This window comes from Protopterus annectens, chromosome 11.part0 (genome assembly GCF_019279795.1).
Source record: "Protopterus annectens isolate FY-2018-M chromosome 11.part0, PAN1.0, whole genome shotgun sequence".
Taxonomy (NCBI): Eukaryota; Metazoa; Chordata; order Ceratodontiformes; family Protopteridae; genus Protopterus; species Protopterus annectens.
Window position 1 is genome coordinate 1,083,647,111 of NC_056745.1, and position 14,798 is coordinate 1,083,661,908.

General features: G+C 46.9%; 1 protein-coding gene across 3 annotated transcripts in view; it reads right to left on the bottom strand.

The window, feature by feature from the left end:
• LRRIQ1 (leucine rich repeats and IQ motif containing 1) overlaps window positions 1-14,798 on the bottom strand; it is a 3,765,329-nt gene that overhangs the window by 2,965,784 nt on the left and 784,747 nt on the right. For all 3 annotated transcript variants that reach the window (XM_044088432.1, XM_044088431.1, XM_044088433.1), the window contains one exon: window positions 4,983-6,230. In XM_044088432.1, the coding sequence (XP_043944367.1) occupies window positions 4,983-6,230 (1,248 nt within the window). The remainder of the gene's footprint in view (window positions 1-4,982; window positions 6,231-14,798) is intronic.

Sequence of the window (14,798 nt, forward strand, 5' to 3'; positions counted from 1 at the left end):
TTTATCTGAAGTAGTTACTTCATTTGCTCTGCAAACTGTGGGACAGAGTCCCCAGCTACTCAAGAAGGAACCTGGGTGGCCTTTACGGAAGGATAGTCCGAAGCACCATGGAGCCAAAAGAAGCCCTGCCTCTCGAAATCATATCTAGTTTATAATGAGAAATGAACGTATGAGAAGAGGACCAAGTAGCTGCTGAACATATGTCGTCCAAGGGAACCCTAGACCAAAATGCTGCTGAGGTGACTACAGACCTTGTAGAATGAGCGTGAATTCCAATAGGGGCCGGTTTGCCTGACGATATATACCCTTGAATTATGCACTGACAGATCCAATTTGCTAGAGTCACTTTGGAAATGGCTTTACTCATGGCTGATTTTGCAAAGGATACAAACAACTGGTCTGACTTGCAAAAATCTTTAGTTCTGTGCAAGTAGAAACGTAGTTGTCTGTGCACATCCAATTTGTGCAACTTGTATTCTCCTTTGTTCTGAAAGTTTGGGAAGAACACTGGTAAATTTATTGACCGATTAATATTTGACTCTGAAGCCACCTTAGGTAAGAAAGACGGGTTAGTCCTGAGGGACACACTATCCTTGTGAAAGATAAGGTAAGGGGGTTTCATGCACAGAGCTTGTAATTCTGAAACCCTCTTGGCCGAAGTAATAGCCACCAAGAAGGCCGTTTTCCACAACAAGAATTTTAACGGAACTGAGGCTGCCGGCTCAAAGGGTGGACTTCTCAGGGCTTGTAAGACTAAGGTCAAATCCCATGGGGGAACCACAGTTTTTACCGGCGGCTTCAAAAGAAAGATGCCTCGCAAGAAAGTTTTGCATAAATTTGCAGATGCCAAGGACCCTAAGCCATCACCTACATGAAAATGGGAGATGGCCGCCAACTGCACCCTTACTGTAGAAGTACTTGCTCCCTGCGAAAGATCAGTGACAGGAAGTCCAGAATAGTCGGAATAGGGACTGTAAATGGGTCCAGGCCCTTGTCTTTAGCCCAGATGGAGAAACATTTCCATTTACTATTGTAAAGTTTTCTGGTAGACGGCTTATGGGCCGCGACCAGTATGGCCTTAACGGGAGATGAGATGCCGGGAGTCCTAGCCATCATTGAAACTGGATCAACCAAGCCGTAAGGTTGAGGTTGACCATGTTCGGGGTTTGGCAACACGCAGGATGCAAGATCAGGTCTGGCATGGGATCCAGAATCCATGGAGGAGCCACACTGTGAGACCGCAGATAAGGGAACCAGATCTGTTGAGGCCAGAATGGGGCTATGAGGATAACGTTGCTCCCCAACCGACAGGCTTTCTGTATGAATTTTATCATGAGCGGGAGGGGGGATATGAATATAGGAGACCGGGAGGCCAAGCATGAACTAGAGCGTCTCTGGGACTCTCCCCTTTGGGGGGAAGTATTGCGAAGTACTCGCTGCATTTTGTGTTTAAAGGAGAAGCAAAAAGATCGCAGCAAGGCCAACCCCATTTGTGGAAGATCTGCTTCGCAACAGATGGATTTAGAGACCACTCGTATGGAGTGAGAAGTACTCGACTCAGTTTGTCCGCTAATATGTTGGACCGTCCTGGAATGTGCGTTGCTATCAGAAACCGATTGGTGGATATCACCCATTCCCAAACTCTCATGGCCTCTTGACAAAGGGGATAAGATCTGGTTCCTCCCTGTTTGTTTATATACCAGACTACTGACATACTGTCGGTCCGGATTGCAATAGTCCCCAGAGGGAGAAGGTCGTGGAGAACTTGCAATGCCAAAAGCACCGCCCTCATCTCTAGGACATTGATATGCAAAATGGTCTCTAGGGACGTCCACGTGCCTTGGACGGATCTGCCTGAACAACGCCCCCCCCCCACCCGAGGCGTGAAGCGTCCGTGGTCAATGTGGCTTGGGGTGGAGGGATCACAAAGGGCCTCCCTTCTCTGAGTTCCCGCGCATGGAGCCACCAAAGAAGGGAGTCCTTGCAAACTCTGCTCAGTGGTATTGGCATGTTCAACGGGTGGAGTGATAGGGACCACTGGACTTGTAGGGTCCACTGTAATATCCTCATTCACAGGCGTGCGTGAAAAGAGAGACCAATCGCTGCCACCATAGACCCTAGTGCCCTCAGGACTAACTCCACCAGAGGGGCAGGACTCCGAAGAAGGGCTAACACCTGATATGACAAGCTGCTCAGCCTGTCTGAAGTTAGAGTAGCTCAAGAGATACGGGTATCCAACCTGGCCCCTATAAAATCCAGGGCCTGAACGGGGCACAGGGAGGATTTCTGCAGGTTCACTGATATGCCTAAGTTGTGGACAAGGTTCAGGGCGTAATCCCTTGCCACGCAGAGCTGATGCCTGTTGGCGGCGGTAAGGAGCCAGTCGTCTAGGTACGGGAAGACCTGAATGCCCTGAAGTCTCAGGTGGGCTGCAACCACTGCCATGACTTTGGTGAAGACCCTGGGGGCTGAGGTGAGGCCGAACGGAAGAACCCTGAACTGATAATGACTGGCTCCCAGCCGGAAGCGGAGGAACCTTCTGGATCGTCTGTCCATCAGAATATGGTAGTACGCATCCTTGAGGTCTATAGAGCACATCCAGTCGTTCTCCTGCAGAAGGGGGAGAATAGATTGGAGGGTGACCATCCGGAATTTTTCCTTGGGAATGAACAGGTTCAGAGTGGAAAGGTCTAAGATGGGTCTTAGGTTCCCCGTTTTCTTTGGCACCAAAAAAAACCTGGAGTAATAACCCAATCTGGACTGATCTGGGGGGACAGGCTGGATGGCTCTTTTTCTTAGCAACTTCGATATCTCTGAAGCCGCTGCCTCCCTCTGATCAGGTGGTACATCGGGGAGGAGTCTGGTCTTGGGGTGATGGTTTATGTAGGGAATGGAATAACCTCTGGATATGATACGGAGCACCCATTGATCTGTGGTAAGGGACTCCCGATTTGACAGGTGCTCCGTCAACCGCCCCCTGACTGCCTCCAGAGAGGAACAGTCGGGCAAGCCCTCAGGGCTGCTGCGCGGGCCTGTCCGAGAAAGGCTCTCTAGACCCAAAGTTACGCGGCCCCCCTCTGCCTCTAGAGGACGAGGTGTCCGAAGCTGGATGGGATTGCTGAGATTTATGGAACCACAGCTTCTTTTGTCCCCTCTGATCCCTGGAGAAGGATCGTTGGGGATTAGAGAAGCAGACTCCGACGGCAGACAGCGTCTTCCCGTCCTTTTCGCTTTGGACCAGTGTATCGCGAACAGTCTTGCCGAAAAGCGAAGATCTGTCAAAAGGGGCATTCGCGAAGGACGCCTTGAAGGGATCCATGAAGTTGCAAAGACGGAGCCAGGCGTGACGTCGCAAGATGACCCCGGCTCCACTGGCCCTAGTGGCTCCCTCCGTTGCATGGGAGAGAAGCCGCATGGACGTATTAGAAATGGATTTTAGAGTGGCCATTCAAGTCGAAAAAACATCCTTGTCTGCGACCGACATGGACTCTGGGGGGGCTGCAGCGTATTCCTTGATCAAGTCTCGCTGTAGCCTAATGGTATGTGCCATATAGTTCAGCGCCCTTATCGAAAAGGTCGCTGAAGCAAACATCCGCTTCCCAATGCGGTCCAGTGCTCGAGATTCCTTATCTGGCAGGTGGACCGAAGAACTCTCCTGAGCGAGTTCTCTCTTGGTGGCAGCCGCCACCAACATGGCATCAACGGGAGATCCCTTGGCCCAAGACTGCCTATCTGTAGGGGGGCTAAGGACTTTATCAGGACGCCTAGGAATTGGCTCCAAAATGAGTCGGAGAAGGAGTGATCGGGGCAAAAATGGGGGCCGCACTCCCTCCCAGAGGGGGGAGAGGCAAGAGCACCCCCATCTGCATTTGGGTCTGTATGAATCGACGCATCATCCGATCCATGTCCGCTTCGGTGAGGCTTCTGTTCGATCTAGAAGAAGTCGTCGAGGCGGGCCAGGAGGGCCGCCTCGACGACCTCGAGGGAGACCGGTCCTCCTCCTCCGGCGAGAAACTGGGTGAACGGAGCCGAGAGGGGGAGGATCCGGAGACCCTCGAGGGAGACCTAGTCACTTTAGATGGTGGGGCCGAGGGTTGAGTCTCGGCCCGCCTTTTATGGGATTTATGTCCCTCCTTATCCTTGTGCCTCTTCTCTCTGGTAGAAGAGGCACCAGTGTCGCTCGTGCTCGAACCCAAAGAGGGAGGTTGAGTCCCGGGTTGAGCAAGAGGCGCAGAAGGCACTGGGGCTGCCAAGGCAGCCTGAGCCTGGGCGGGAGAGGAAGAAGAAGTCAATTCCTGGGGTAGCTTACCCGCCAGGATCAGCTTATTCTTCCTATCCCTAAGCGCCCGGGGGTTAAAGGCCGCACAAATTTGGCAGGTCACAGATAAATGGACCACCCCCAGGCATAAAACGCACAGAGTGTGGCCATCAGCTGGTGAAAGCTTATGGCCACACTCAGTACATTTGGAAAAAATGGCTTTGGGCCCTTCAGCCATTTTAGACGTCTCACACACACACACCCAAACACTAAAGGGGGGAGGGGTGACACAGAGGAAAAAGCTAACTATAAAAATAACTAAACTACCGATAGGTTAAAACAGGGCACTACACACACGTACACAACTAATTTTACAAAACTATAAAAAAAAGGAGAGGTTTAGTAATTTAACGATCTCACCGAACCAGGAGCTCTTCAAAAGTAGCTACATCAGCCGCGGCAAGAAACGATCTGAGGTAATACAGCAGCTAGCAGGGGATTATGGGTAGGGGAGGAGCTAGGAGCTCAGATCTTGTAGCTTGGAAAGCTGCCGGCTCGGATCCGAAGTCAGATCCGATACCCACACAGGTTGCAGAGCAAATGAAGTAACTACTTCAGATCAGAAAGTTTTCTGCAATTTCATGTTCTGTGCACTTAAGGACTAAAACATTTCTGTAAATTCAACTACTCTTCTGCAAACATTAAATAATTACACAAGTAATACCTGTTGAAGAGCTCCCCAGTTACCAGAATGCAGGATCACATCCATACTCAAAGGGGGAAGCTGACAAGATGATGTCTTTCGTGATCTGTTTTTCTTAACAACTTGTTTTCTCTTGTTTTCATTACAAATTCTAGCCCAAGGGGTGCAACTTTGCATCCAAGACAGTCTCTTCTTTTCTATATGATCTGGAAGAATCAACTGGCTATGGGGTAGTTCACATGTTAACTCAGATGTGATGGAAGTATCATTGTTGCTAATTTTATAGGTAAAATTAAGTGTAGTCGGTATTAATGAATCATTACTGCTAAATGCTTCAGGTGGCAGATTCCGATCAACCTTTTTCTGATTGTACTTGTCTGTAGTAAGAATTTCCAAAGACTCTCCTTGCATACCTTCTGATACTTCACCTTTAATGAAGTTGCTGTTTGCATATGCATCGTTCTGATCACATTGCTTTGCATTTACTGCTGCATCTGTAACTTCACTTGTTACTTCAGTCACTATGGTTACATTTTCACTGCTGGCAGAACTCTGTTTGCTTTGTTCTCTGTTACTAGTATCACTCTGACTAACTGGCTTATTTTTCTTTCTGTTTGCCATTTCATTTTCTGATTCAGTTGTGAGAAATGCATTTATATTTCCACTAGGCAGATTTGTCATGTTTTCCTCCTGCATAATATCTTCTGTTTGGATTGCTGTTTCCTTGCATTGTCTTTTCATTTCTTGCTCTTTTCTTTGAATAGCTTTTCTGTTTTCTTCTTGTTCCCTGGCCTTCCTCTCAAATTCATTCCTCTTTAATCTCTCATTTTCTTCTTTCTCTTTTTGCTGCTGTTCAAACATTATCTGCTTTTCTTTTTCATATTTAAGTCTTTCTTCCTCTTTTTTCTTCTCATATTGAATACGTCTCAATTCTGCTTCCTCACGTTGTAGCTTTTCAACTTCTCTTTTTTTTCTCTCCTCCTCTTCAATAAGCTTTTGTTCTGCTAGCTTTTGTTTAATTTTTTCCTCCATTTCTTTCTTCTCTCTGTCCATTTTTACCTTTAGTTCCTTTTTTCTTTGCCTTTCCTCTCTACAACGCATTAGTATAGGTGCGTATTTTTTATATACAGCAAAGGCTCTAAACTGAGCTTGGATTAATACTGCTGCATTGTGCTGCTTTTCTTGTTGTTTCTTTTCTTCATTTACCTTCTGCTCCTCAAACAGCTTCCTTTCTTCATACATTCTGAGCTCTAGTGCTCTAATTACTGCCTAAAGGAAAGAGAAAATATTGCTTGGAATAACTTTTCTTCCAAAACGTTTACATACTTCAAACTTTCAACTACTGCAAAGTATCTGATATGACAAAAATATTGTACCCTAGTATAACAGGCATCTTGAACATATTTCATCCAGTTCCTCTTAAAAGGCCAAAATCTATTCATGTAGGGATAATTTACTATCAGGATCATATGCTTGTGCAGCAGATGCAATGCAAGCCTGCTTCAAATGTTTTATTTTTAACTAATCAAAAGCATTTTCCCCAAGTATCAAATACTTTACAATCACAGAAAAAATTAGCCACTATGACCACTGTGGCACATATATTTTAAAACTTTGTAAGTAGATGTGCATTAAAATTATGTACTTAAAATAACAATAAGACTTGGATGAGTAGATCCATTCTTGTCAAAAAGCAGAACCAAAACTGCAGGCTTTCAGGCAGCTCAGTGTCTAAAATGTTCTTAGGGTATCAGTCCCACCCCTTTGCTCATAATGCTCAATTAGCTTCCTCTCCAGGTCTCAGGTGTGGCACTCAAAAGCAAAATACATCACCAAATAACATCAGTGGGTGATGTGGCTGAGCTTCTCAATAGACCCCTTGGCTGCAAGCTTAACAGAAATTAATGGGCCTATAATCCTCCAGAGCACATCAATGAAGCAAACAAGTTACATCAAGACTTATAACAGTGATGGAACAGCTTCTGATGTACAGACAGGTTGAAGGAACATTCAAAAGTCATCAGTAAGCAAAGAATGAATGTTTAACATACCACTACCATGCTGTTAGTGTGGACAGTAATTGTACAATGTATTAGGGAGTTCTAAAACTCCTGCAGAGTGGAGAGGACTGCCCTCATCCCCAAAACAATGATGTACACCCTGGTCGCCATCTGTGACCTTGCGCCATGAATTGTGTATTCGCAATGCTTCCCCACCCTAGTGCATCAGTTTTAATAGCGATTACAGTCGAGGGAATATAAAAAAGATTGCTCAGAGTAAGATTCAAAGTATGAAGCCACCACTGTAAGTGAATCTTGCACGCTCTGGAAACTTGTATCTTAAGGGACATGGGATCTGATAACTAAAGCCATTTAAAGACATAACTTTAAGGATAATGTATAGGATGTATCCAATAAACATTAGTGTCTGTCAGAGCTCCATTTAGGGACTTTAGAATGATCACTGTGACTCCCAAGGATTAGAATAGATCCAGAAGAAACTTCCAAGCTGCAACTCATCTGATTAAATTCGGTGCAGGTAGAAGCCACTTGCCCAAGTAAGGAAACACCTTGACCCTTTATAGTCTCTGGCGCATTAAAACAAAGGACATACATTTATTAGCACCATGAGAAAGAAAAAGAAGTTATGTACCTACCATAACGTTCCACGTTAGTTGTCTTCATCTCGCCTTCCTTCTTGCTGGTTGGGGATCGGAGCCGATCCTCGGCTCCGAATCGGCCATCTTCAATAGCTCGAGAGCTGTTTACTGGCTCGAGGCTACCACTTATCCCATAATGCCTAGCGATAGCTACCCAGATCTCATTTGAGATAGCTAAACCCAGACATAACAACATAACAATTCAGTCAAGAACTAGTTGACTATACCTGCCATATTCTCTTAGATCAAAAAATGACACAAAAGAACACACAGCCAGTGAAACAGAACAAAAAACTCCTCTCGATCCACTAGGACAGGGGGATGGAGGGTGGGATGCAAGAAGGAAGGCGAGATGAAGACAACGAACATGGAACGTTATGGTAGGTACATAACTTCTTTATGTTAAGTTGTCTATCTCGTCTTTGTTCTTGCTGGTTGGGACAGCGTCCCTAGCACCTAACATCCTGGGTGGCTCAGTGGAACAGGCTCTTCAGAACAGTGGAACCAAAGTCAGCTCTGCTCCTGGAGACCATATCCAGCTTGCAATGAGAAATAAAGGTATGAGGGTTTGCCCACGTGGCAGCTGCACAGATAGAATCCATGGGCAACCTAGACTGGAAGGCTACAGAGGTGGCCAAGGCCCTAGTAGAATGACCTTTCGGTTTAATAGGTAACTGTTTGTTCCTTAACTGATAAATGAAAGTAATAGTGTGTGACAACCATCTGGACAAGGTTACCTTGGAAACTGGGAGACCAAGGCGTAAGAGAGGAATAGTTGGTCCGATTTTCTTACTTCTTTAGTTCTGTGCAGGTAAAAACACAATTGCCTATGAACATCCAATTGGTGTAGTTTGTATTCTGCCTTGTTGGTATGATTAGGGAAAAAAACAGGAAGATCTATAGATTGGTAAGTTACTTACTGAGCAGACTTTAGGGAGAAAAGAGGGATTAGTTCTCAGAGCAACCCTGTCCCTATGAAAAACCAAGTAAGGAGGACGAACACATAGGGCCTGAAGTTCGGAGACACGTCTGGCTGAGGTAATAGCTACCAGAAAGAGTGTCTTCCAAGATAGGAACTTCATAGAGCAAGAAGCTGCTGGTTCAAAAGGGGGCAGAATTAAGGAGGTTAGGACTAAATTAAGGTCCCAAGGAGGAGGGGGATCTCTCACTGGAGGACTAAGAAGAGTTGCCCCTCTCAAAAAAGCTTTACATAGCTTATGAGACATAATGTTAGAGTTCGAAAAACCAACATGAAATTTAGAAATGGCCGTCATTTGTACCCTGATCGTAGAAGCAGCGGACCCGGAATGAAACAGCAGAGCTAGAAATTTCAAGATTTCGTGGACTGGGGCTGAAAAGGGATCCACATTCCTAGTCTCTGCCCAACAAGAAAAATGCTTCCATTTGCTAGCATAAGTTTTCCTCGTTGTAGACTTGTGAGAGGACACGATAATGTCACTGACTGCTGGGGAAATGCTGGGAAGCCTGGCTAAGGTTGGAAGTGGAGCAACCAAGCTGTGAGCTGGAGGGTTTTTAGGGACTGATGCAACCCGCCTGACTGATGAACCAGGAGGTCTGGAATTGGGTCCAGAGTCCAGGGTTGATCGAGAAGGTAACGATGCAAGAACGGAAACCATATCTGTCGAGGCCAGTAGGGGGCAATGAGGATCATTTTGCAACCCAACGATATTGCTTTCTGTATAAGTTTGGATTTCAGAGGGAATGGAGGAAAGGCATAAAGAAGTCCCTGGGGCCAATCGTGGATTAGAGCGTCTCTGGGTGTGTGACCCAGAAGCGGGAGAAGGGAGAAGTAGTTGCTGCATTTGCTGTTGAAGGGGGTGGCAAAGAGATTGCAGCAAGGCTGTCCCCATTTGCGAAAAACAAGATTCGCAATATCCTGATTCAGAGACCACTCGTGAGGCATTAGAATAGCTCTGCTGAGCCTGTCTGCTATGATGTTGGATCTCCCAGGGATGTGCGTCACAATCAGAAAACGTTGGGAGGAAATCGCCCACTGCCAAAGCCTGAGTGCTTCTCGACATAAGGGGTAGGACCTGGTTCCGCCCTGCTTGTTGATGTACCACACCACTGACATGTTTTCTGTTTGAATAGCAAGGGTCCCAGGAGGAAGAGAGCCTTGAAAGGCTTGCAATGCCAGGAGCACGGCTCTCATTTCCAGGACATTTATATGCAGATGGTACTCGTGAGGTTGCCACGTGCCTTGGACTGTCCTGCCCAGATAATGCCCCCCCACCCTATCAGGGAGGCATCTGTCGTCACTGTGGCTACCGGAGGGGGTTGTATGAAAGGTCTGCCCTGAGTAACTAGTGGGGAGACCATCCACCAAGAAAGATGCTTTTTGCATGCAATCGTGATCATGATCTCATACGTCATGGGTAGCTCTTGGAAAGACCACTGCATGAACAGAAGCCACTGAAGAATCCTCATATGAAAGCGCGCCAGTGGGATTAGGAGAATGGCTGCTGCCATGGAGCCCAGAGTTTGAAGGACATACCTGACTTGGATCATTTTGCTCTGCATCAGAACCTGTACCTACTGACGAATTGCGGACACCCTTTCTGGAGGTAGCCTTGCAAACATATCCCTTGAGTCCAAGTCTGCTCCTATACAAGTGATAGATTGACAGGGCAACAAGGCAGATTTTTTGAAATTTATTGTGATGCCGAGCTGTGAGCAGATTGAGATTGTGTAGTCCCGTGCTTGTATGAGTTGGTGCCTGGTGGTAGCAGAAAGGAGCCAGTCATCTAGATACGGAAACACCTGGAATCCTTGAAGCCTCAAGTGAGCCGTGACCACTGCCATAAATTTGGTGAACACCCTGGGGGCTGTGGTGATACCAAAGGGCAGAACTCTGAACTGATAATGACTGGCTCCCAGCCGGAAGCGAAGATATCTTCTGGAGCACCTGTCCAGCTTTATATGGTAGTACGCATCCTGAAGATCTATAGAGCACATCCAATTGTCCTGACCCAGAAAGGGTAGAATGGACTGTAGCATGACCATCCGAAACTTCGTTCTTTGTACAGACCTGTTTAGTCTGCTGAGATCCAGAATCAGTCCCCAGTCCCCTGTCTTTTTTGGTACTAAAAAAACCTTGAGTAAGTTCCAGATCCGTGCTGGTCTGCCGAGAATTCTTGGATGGCTCTTTTTGCTAGCAGTTTTGAAACTTCTATAACTGCTTGCTCCCTCAGATTGGGTGGAACATCTGGGAGGGTCTTCCATGACTGCAAGGGGGGGTTGAAGGAAGGGAATTTTGTAACCTCCGGATATAACGGACTGTACCCATCTGTCTTGTGTTAAACTTCGCCAGGCTTTTGGGTACAGCGAAAGTCTTCCCCCGACTGCCTCCAGAGATGAGCAGCTGGGCAACCCTTCAGGGATGCTGAAAGGGCTTATCAGAGAAGGATTCTCTGTTGCCCTGGTTCTGCGGACCCCCTCTGCCATGAGGGCGACATCTATTATTATTGTTTTCCCCTCTGCCTCTGGAGGAAAAATCACTATGTGTGTCAGGCATCTTCCCACTCTTCTGACCCTTGGGGTATGGTCTAGAGGGAGTGGAAAAATAGACTCCCATGGCAGAGAGAGTCTTGCCTTCTTGCTAATACCTAGTCAAAGTGTCTTTCACCTGTGGTCCAAAGAGAAAGGAACCATTGAAGGGAGTGTTGGTGAAGGATGCTTGAAAGGGTTCCGCAAAGTTACACAGCTGCATCCAAGCATGCCTCCTAAGGGCCACCCCGGTACCAGCGGCTCTACTCGCCCCATCGGCTGCATAGGAAATGAGCCTCATGGAGGAGTTAACAACAGAATTAAGTGTCGCTAGCTGGGAAGCTACCTTGGCTTGTACTCCCTCAGCTGTTGGATCTTGGAGGGTATCTCCGAGCTCTTTAAGGAGATGCCTTTGTAGCCGGGTAAAATGACACAGGTAGTTCAGTGACCTCATAGAGAAGGTCGCTGAAGCGAACATTCACTTCCCATATCTGTCCATCGTCCTAGACTCCTTGTTAGGGGGATGGACAGACAAAGAGGTCTCCGCTAACTCTTTTTTTGTGGCTGCTGCTACGACCATAGCATCAACAGGGACACCTTTCATAAGGAACTGTTTATCCTGGGGGGCTGTAATAACTTTACCAGGTCTCCTGGGAGTTGGTTCCACTGTATCCGGAGCTGACCAAGCCTTTCGGGCCACCACTGTCATAAGTGGATCGAAAGGTGGAGACACCCAGGAGGTGGAAGGTCGGGAACCGAAGGCATCCAAAATACAGACTCATCCTCAGAAGGGGCTAGGGGATTCCAGTTCCCCCTCTGCTTGCACATCTCCAGGATGTCCGAAAAGGAAACATCCTCAGAGGGGGATCTCGGGGACCCTTCCGATTCATCTAAGTCTGTATCAGAAGTGACAGACTCAGGGGAGTCAATGTGCTTCCTCTTGCACTTCTTCTTCTGAGGGGGCTCCTCTGAGAGACCAGGGGAGGCCTCGGAAGAAGAGGAAACACCCAATGGGGTGTCCTGGAGCATCGGCTCCCTACTCTTGGGGTCTGGAGAAGGAACAGAGGTTGACACAGGCACTACAGGGGATGGAGCCGGTGGGGCTGACTCAGTGGCCAGCACAATCCGCATGACATCGAAGGCGTCCCTGCCACGATGCAGAGAAAGCTTCGGTTCCAAAGAAATAGGAATCTTTCTCTGCACCGAGGGAGATGGCTCCGAGGCCAATGTAGGAGCTGAGCTCACCTGCGCCAAAGCTCCGAGAGGGAGAATGGGGTCGGATAAGGGTCCGATGCCACTCACCCCCTCGGAGCTGACGAGGGAGCCCCGGCGCCCAGATCCCTCGATGGACGGCACCACTGAGGGAATTGGAGCCGACGTCGGAACCGAAGGAGATAGTATTATCGAAGCCGACGGTTCCAGTACTCGAACCCCAACGAACTCCAGCTCCGAACTCATTGGAGTCGGAGGAGGAACATCAAGAGAAGTGGATGGAGCGGACACCTGTTGACGAGGGCTGGACAACAACTTGGCTAGTGCCTGCGACTTTAGCAACCTACTGACCACTCTCTCCACATCGTGATCTGATAGCCTAGAGGACCGAGAGGAGTGACAGGATCGGTGACTGCGCTCACTCTGAAGCAAAGGGGACAGAGGAGCCAAGTGTACTGATTCGAGTGAGGGAGACCTTAGCCTCTTGTCGCTCTGCGATGGCTCCGAAGCCTCTGATGGAGCCGATGGGGAGAGTGTCTTGTCGGTGCCAGCCGGAACCAACATGGAAGTTAAACCCTGAACAGAAGACGGCTCCGAACTTGGAGCCGACGACTTAGTGGGTTTAGGGGATTTCACAGGCTGAGAGCTCTTGGCCGGTGAATCCTGGGGGTTTAAATGACCCCTAAGGATAAGCTTATTCTTACGCTTCTGCAGGACTCTTGGACTAAAGGCATGGCAGATAGAACAAGAGTCCTGCAGGTGCACAGCGCCTAAACAATAGACGCAAGAAGTGTGCCCACCTGTCAGAGACATCTTCTGACAGCATGAGTCACACTTCTTGAACCCAGAAACCTTGGAATCCTTTGACATCCTAAAGTAAGGAAAAACAATTATAACAATAACACCAGAAGCAAAATACATTCTACAAAAAACACACTACTATAAAGACTATAGTTAAAGTTTTTTTTTTTTTTTTTTTAAGAAAATAGGAAAGCCTCTAACTTAAACAGCTAGCCTATAAGAGAAAGGTATAAGGAAAAGCCTCTAACTTAAATGGCTAACCTGACAAGAAGAGGTAGGGGGGGGGGGGAGAACTCTCTAAGTTAAACGAGTTCTACAAGAAAAAGGAGGGATACTACAAGCTAACTATCACAACACAAGACTATCGTTAACAATAAAAAACTAGAAGGGTAGAAATCTAGTGTAGAAAGTTATACAAAAAACTTTATACGAGCCTGAGCCAGAAAAATGACACCTCACAGCTGAAGCGGCAAATGAGATCTGGGTAGCTATCGCTGGGCATTATGGGATAAGGGGTAGTCTCGAGCCAGTAAACAGCTCTCGAGCTACTGAAGATGGCCGAGTCAGAGTCGAGGATCGGCTCAATCCCCAACCAGCAAGAACGAAGGCGAGATAGACAACTTAACATTGGAAGGATCTAGAACTAGCAATAACTGGCTCCTACTCAGAAGAATAGAAGCCCCCCTGACTCCTTGGCAGTTTTTATATATATATAGCCATCTTGGAAGTTCAAAAAGCACCCTCAGTCTCCTTCTGACAGACAAAGAAGAATGGACTGCACAATGACCATGTGGAAAGTTTATTTAGGAATAAGTCATTTAAGTCACTTAAATTTAAGCTCAGCCTGAAGTCCTTTCCCTTCTTTGGAACTAAAAACAATCTGGAGTAATAACCAGATCCTTTCCAGTCCAGTGGGGCCTATTCATTGGCTCTTTTGTTGAACAGGTTTAACACTTCTTTTACTGCCACACTCTTCTCCTGCTGTGGGACACAGTGCAATGGAAGAGAGTGGGGCACAGCAGGGTATGGAAAGGAACTGTATAAAACTCTCAATATCACTGTCCAAACCCACTTTCTCCTCATTATGGGCTTACACATAAATAAGAAGAGGGACAACTGGCTCTCAGCTACTTTCAGACTGGAACAGTCAGTGAAAACCGTACTGATCTGACTGCTATCCTCCAATGCAGAAAGTACAGCTGTGTAAAAAAACTTACCATAATAGGAGATGCTTTAATAGATCATTGTTGTATTAGCCTAAACCATATGGATCCTATTTCCTGCCACTAGCCAGCTTTTACTAGATTAAATGCAATCTCTCCATGGTCTAACTTTCAGGAGCTTGAGAGGAGCTATAAAAATGTGGGATAGACAAAAACTACAGAATGTTCTTGCATAAAGAAGGGACACTATAGCCCTGAAAGAAAAAGATGCTAGGAAATGAAACACAACTGCAACTACATACACACAGGTATATACATCCACACTCTGGCAATACAAAAAAAACCCCACCAAAACAAGGAATCTGAAGGGTGGGGATGGCTACTACAACAATGATATATTAGAACATCTACTGTCATGGTAAGTGTACTCAAGCAACTGTACTATGCTTACAATTAAATCACTGATGCAGAAGCCTAAGCTATATGGGTAGATTA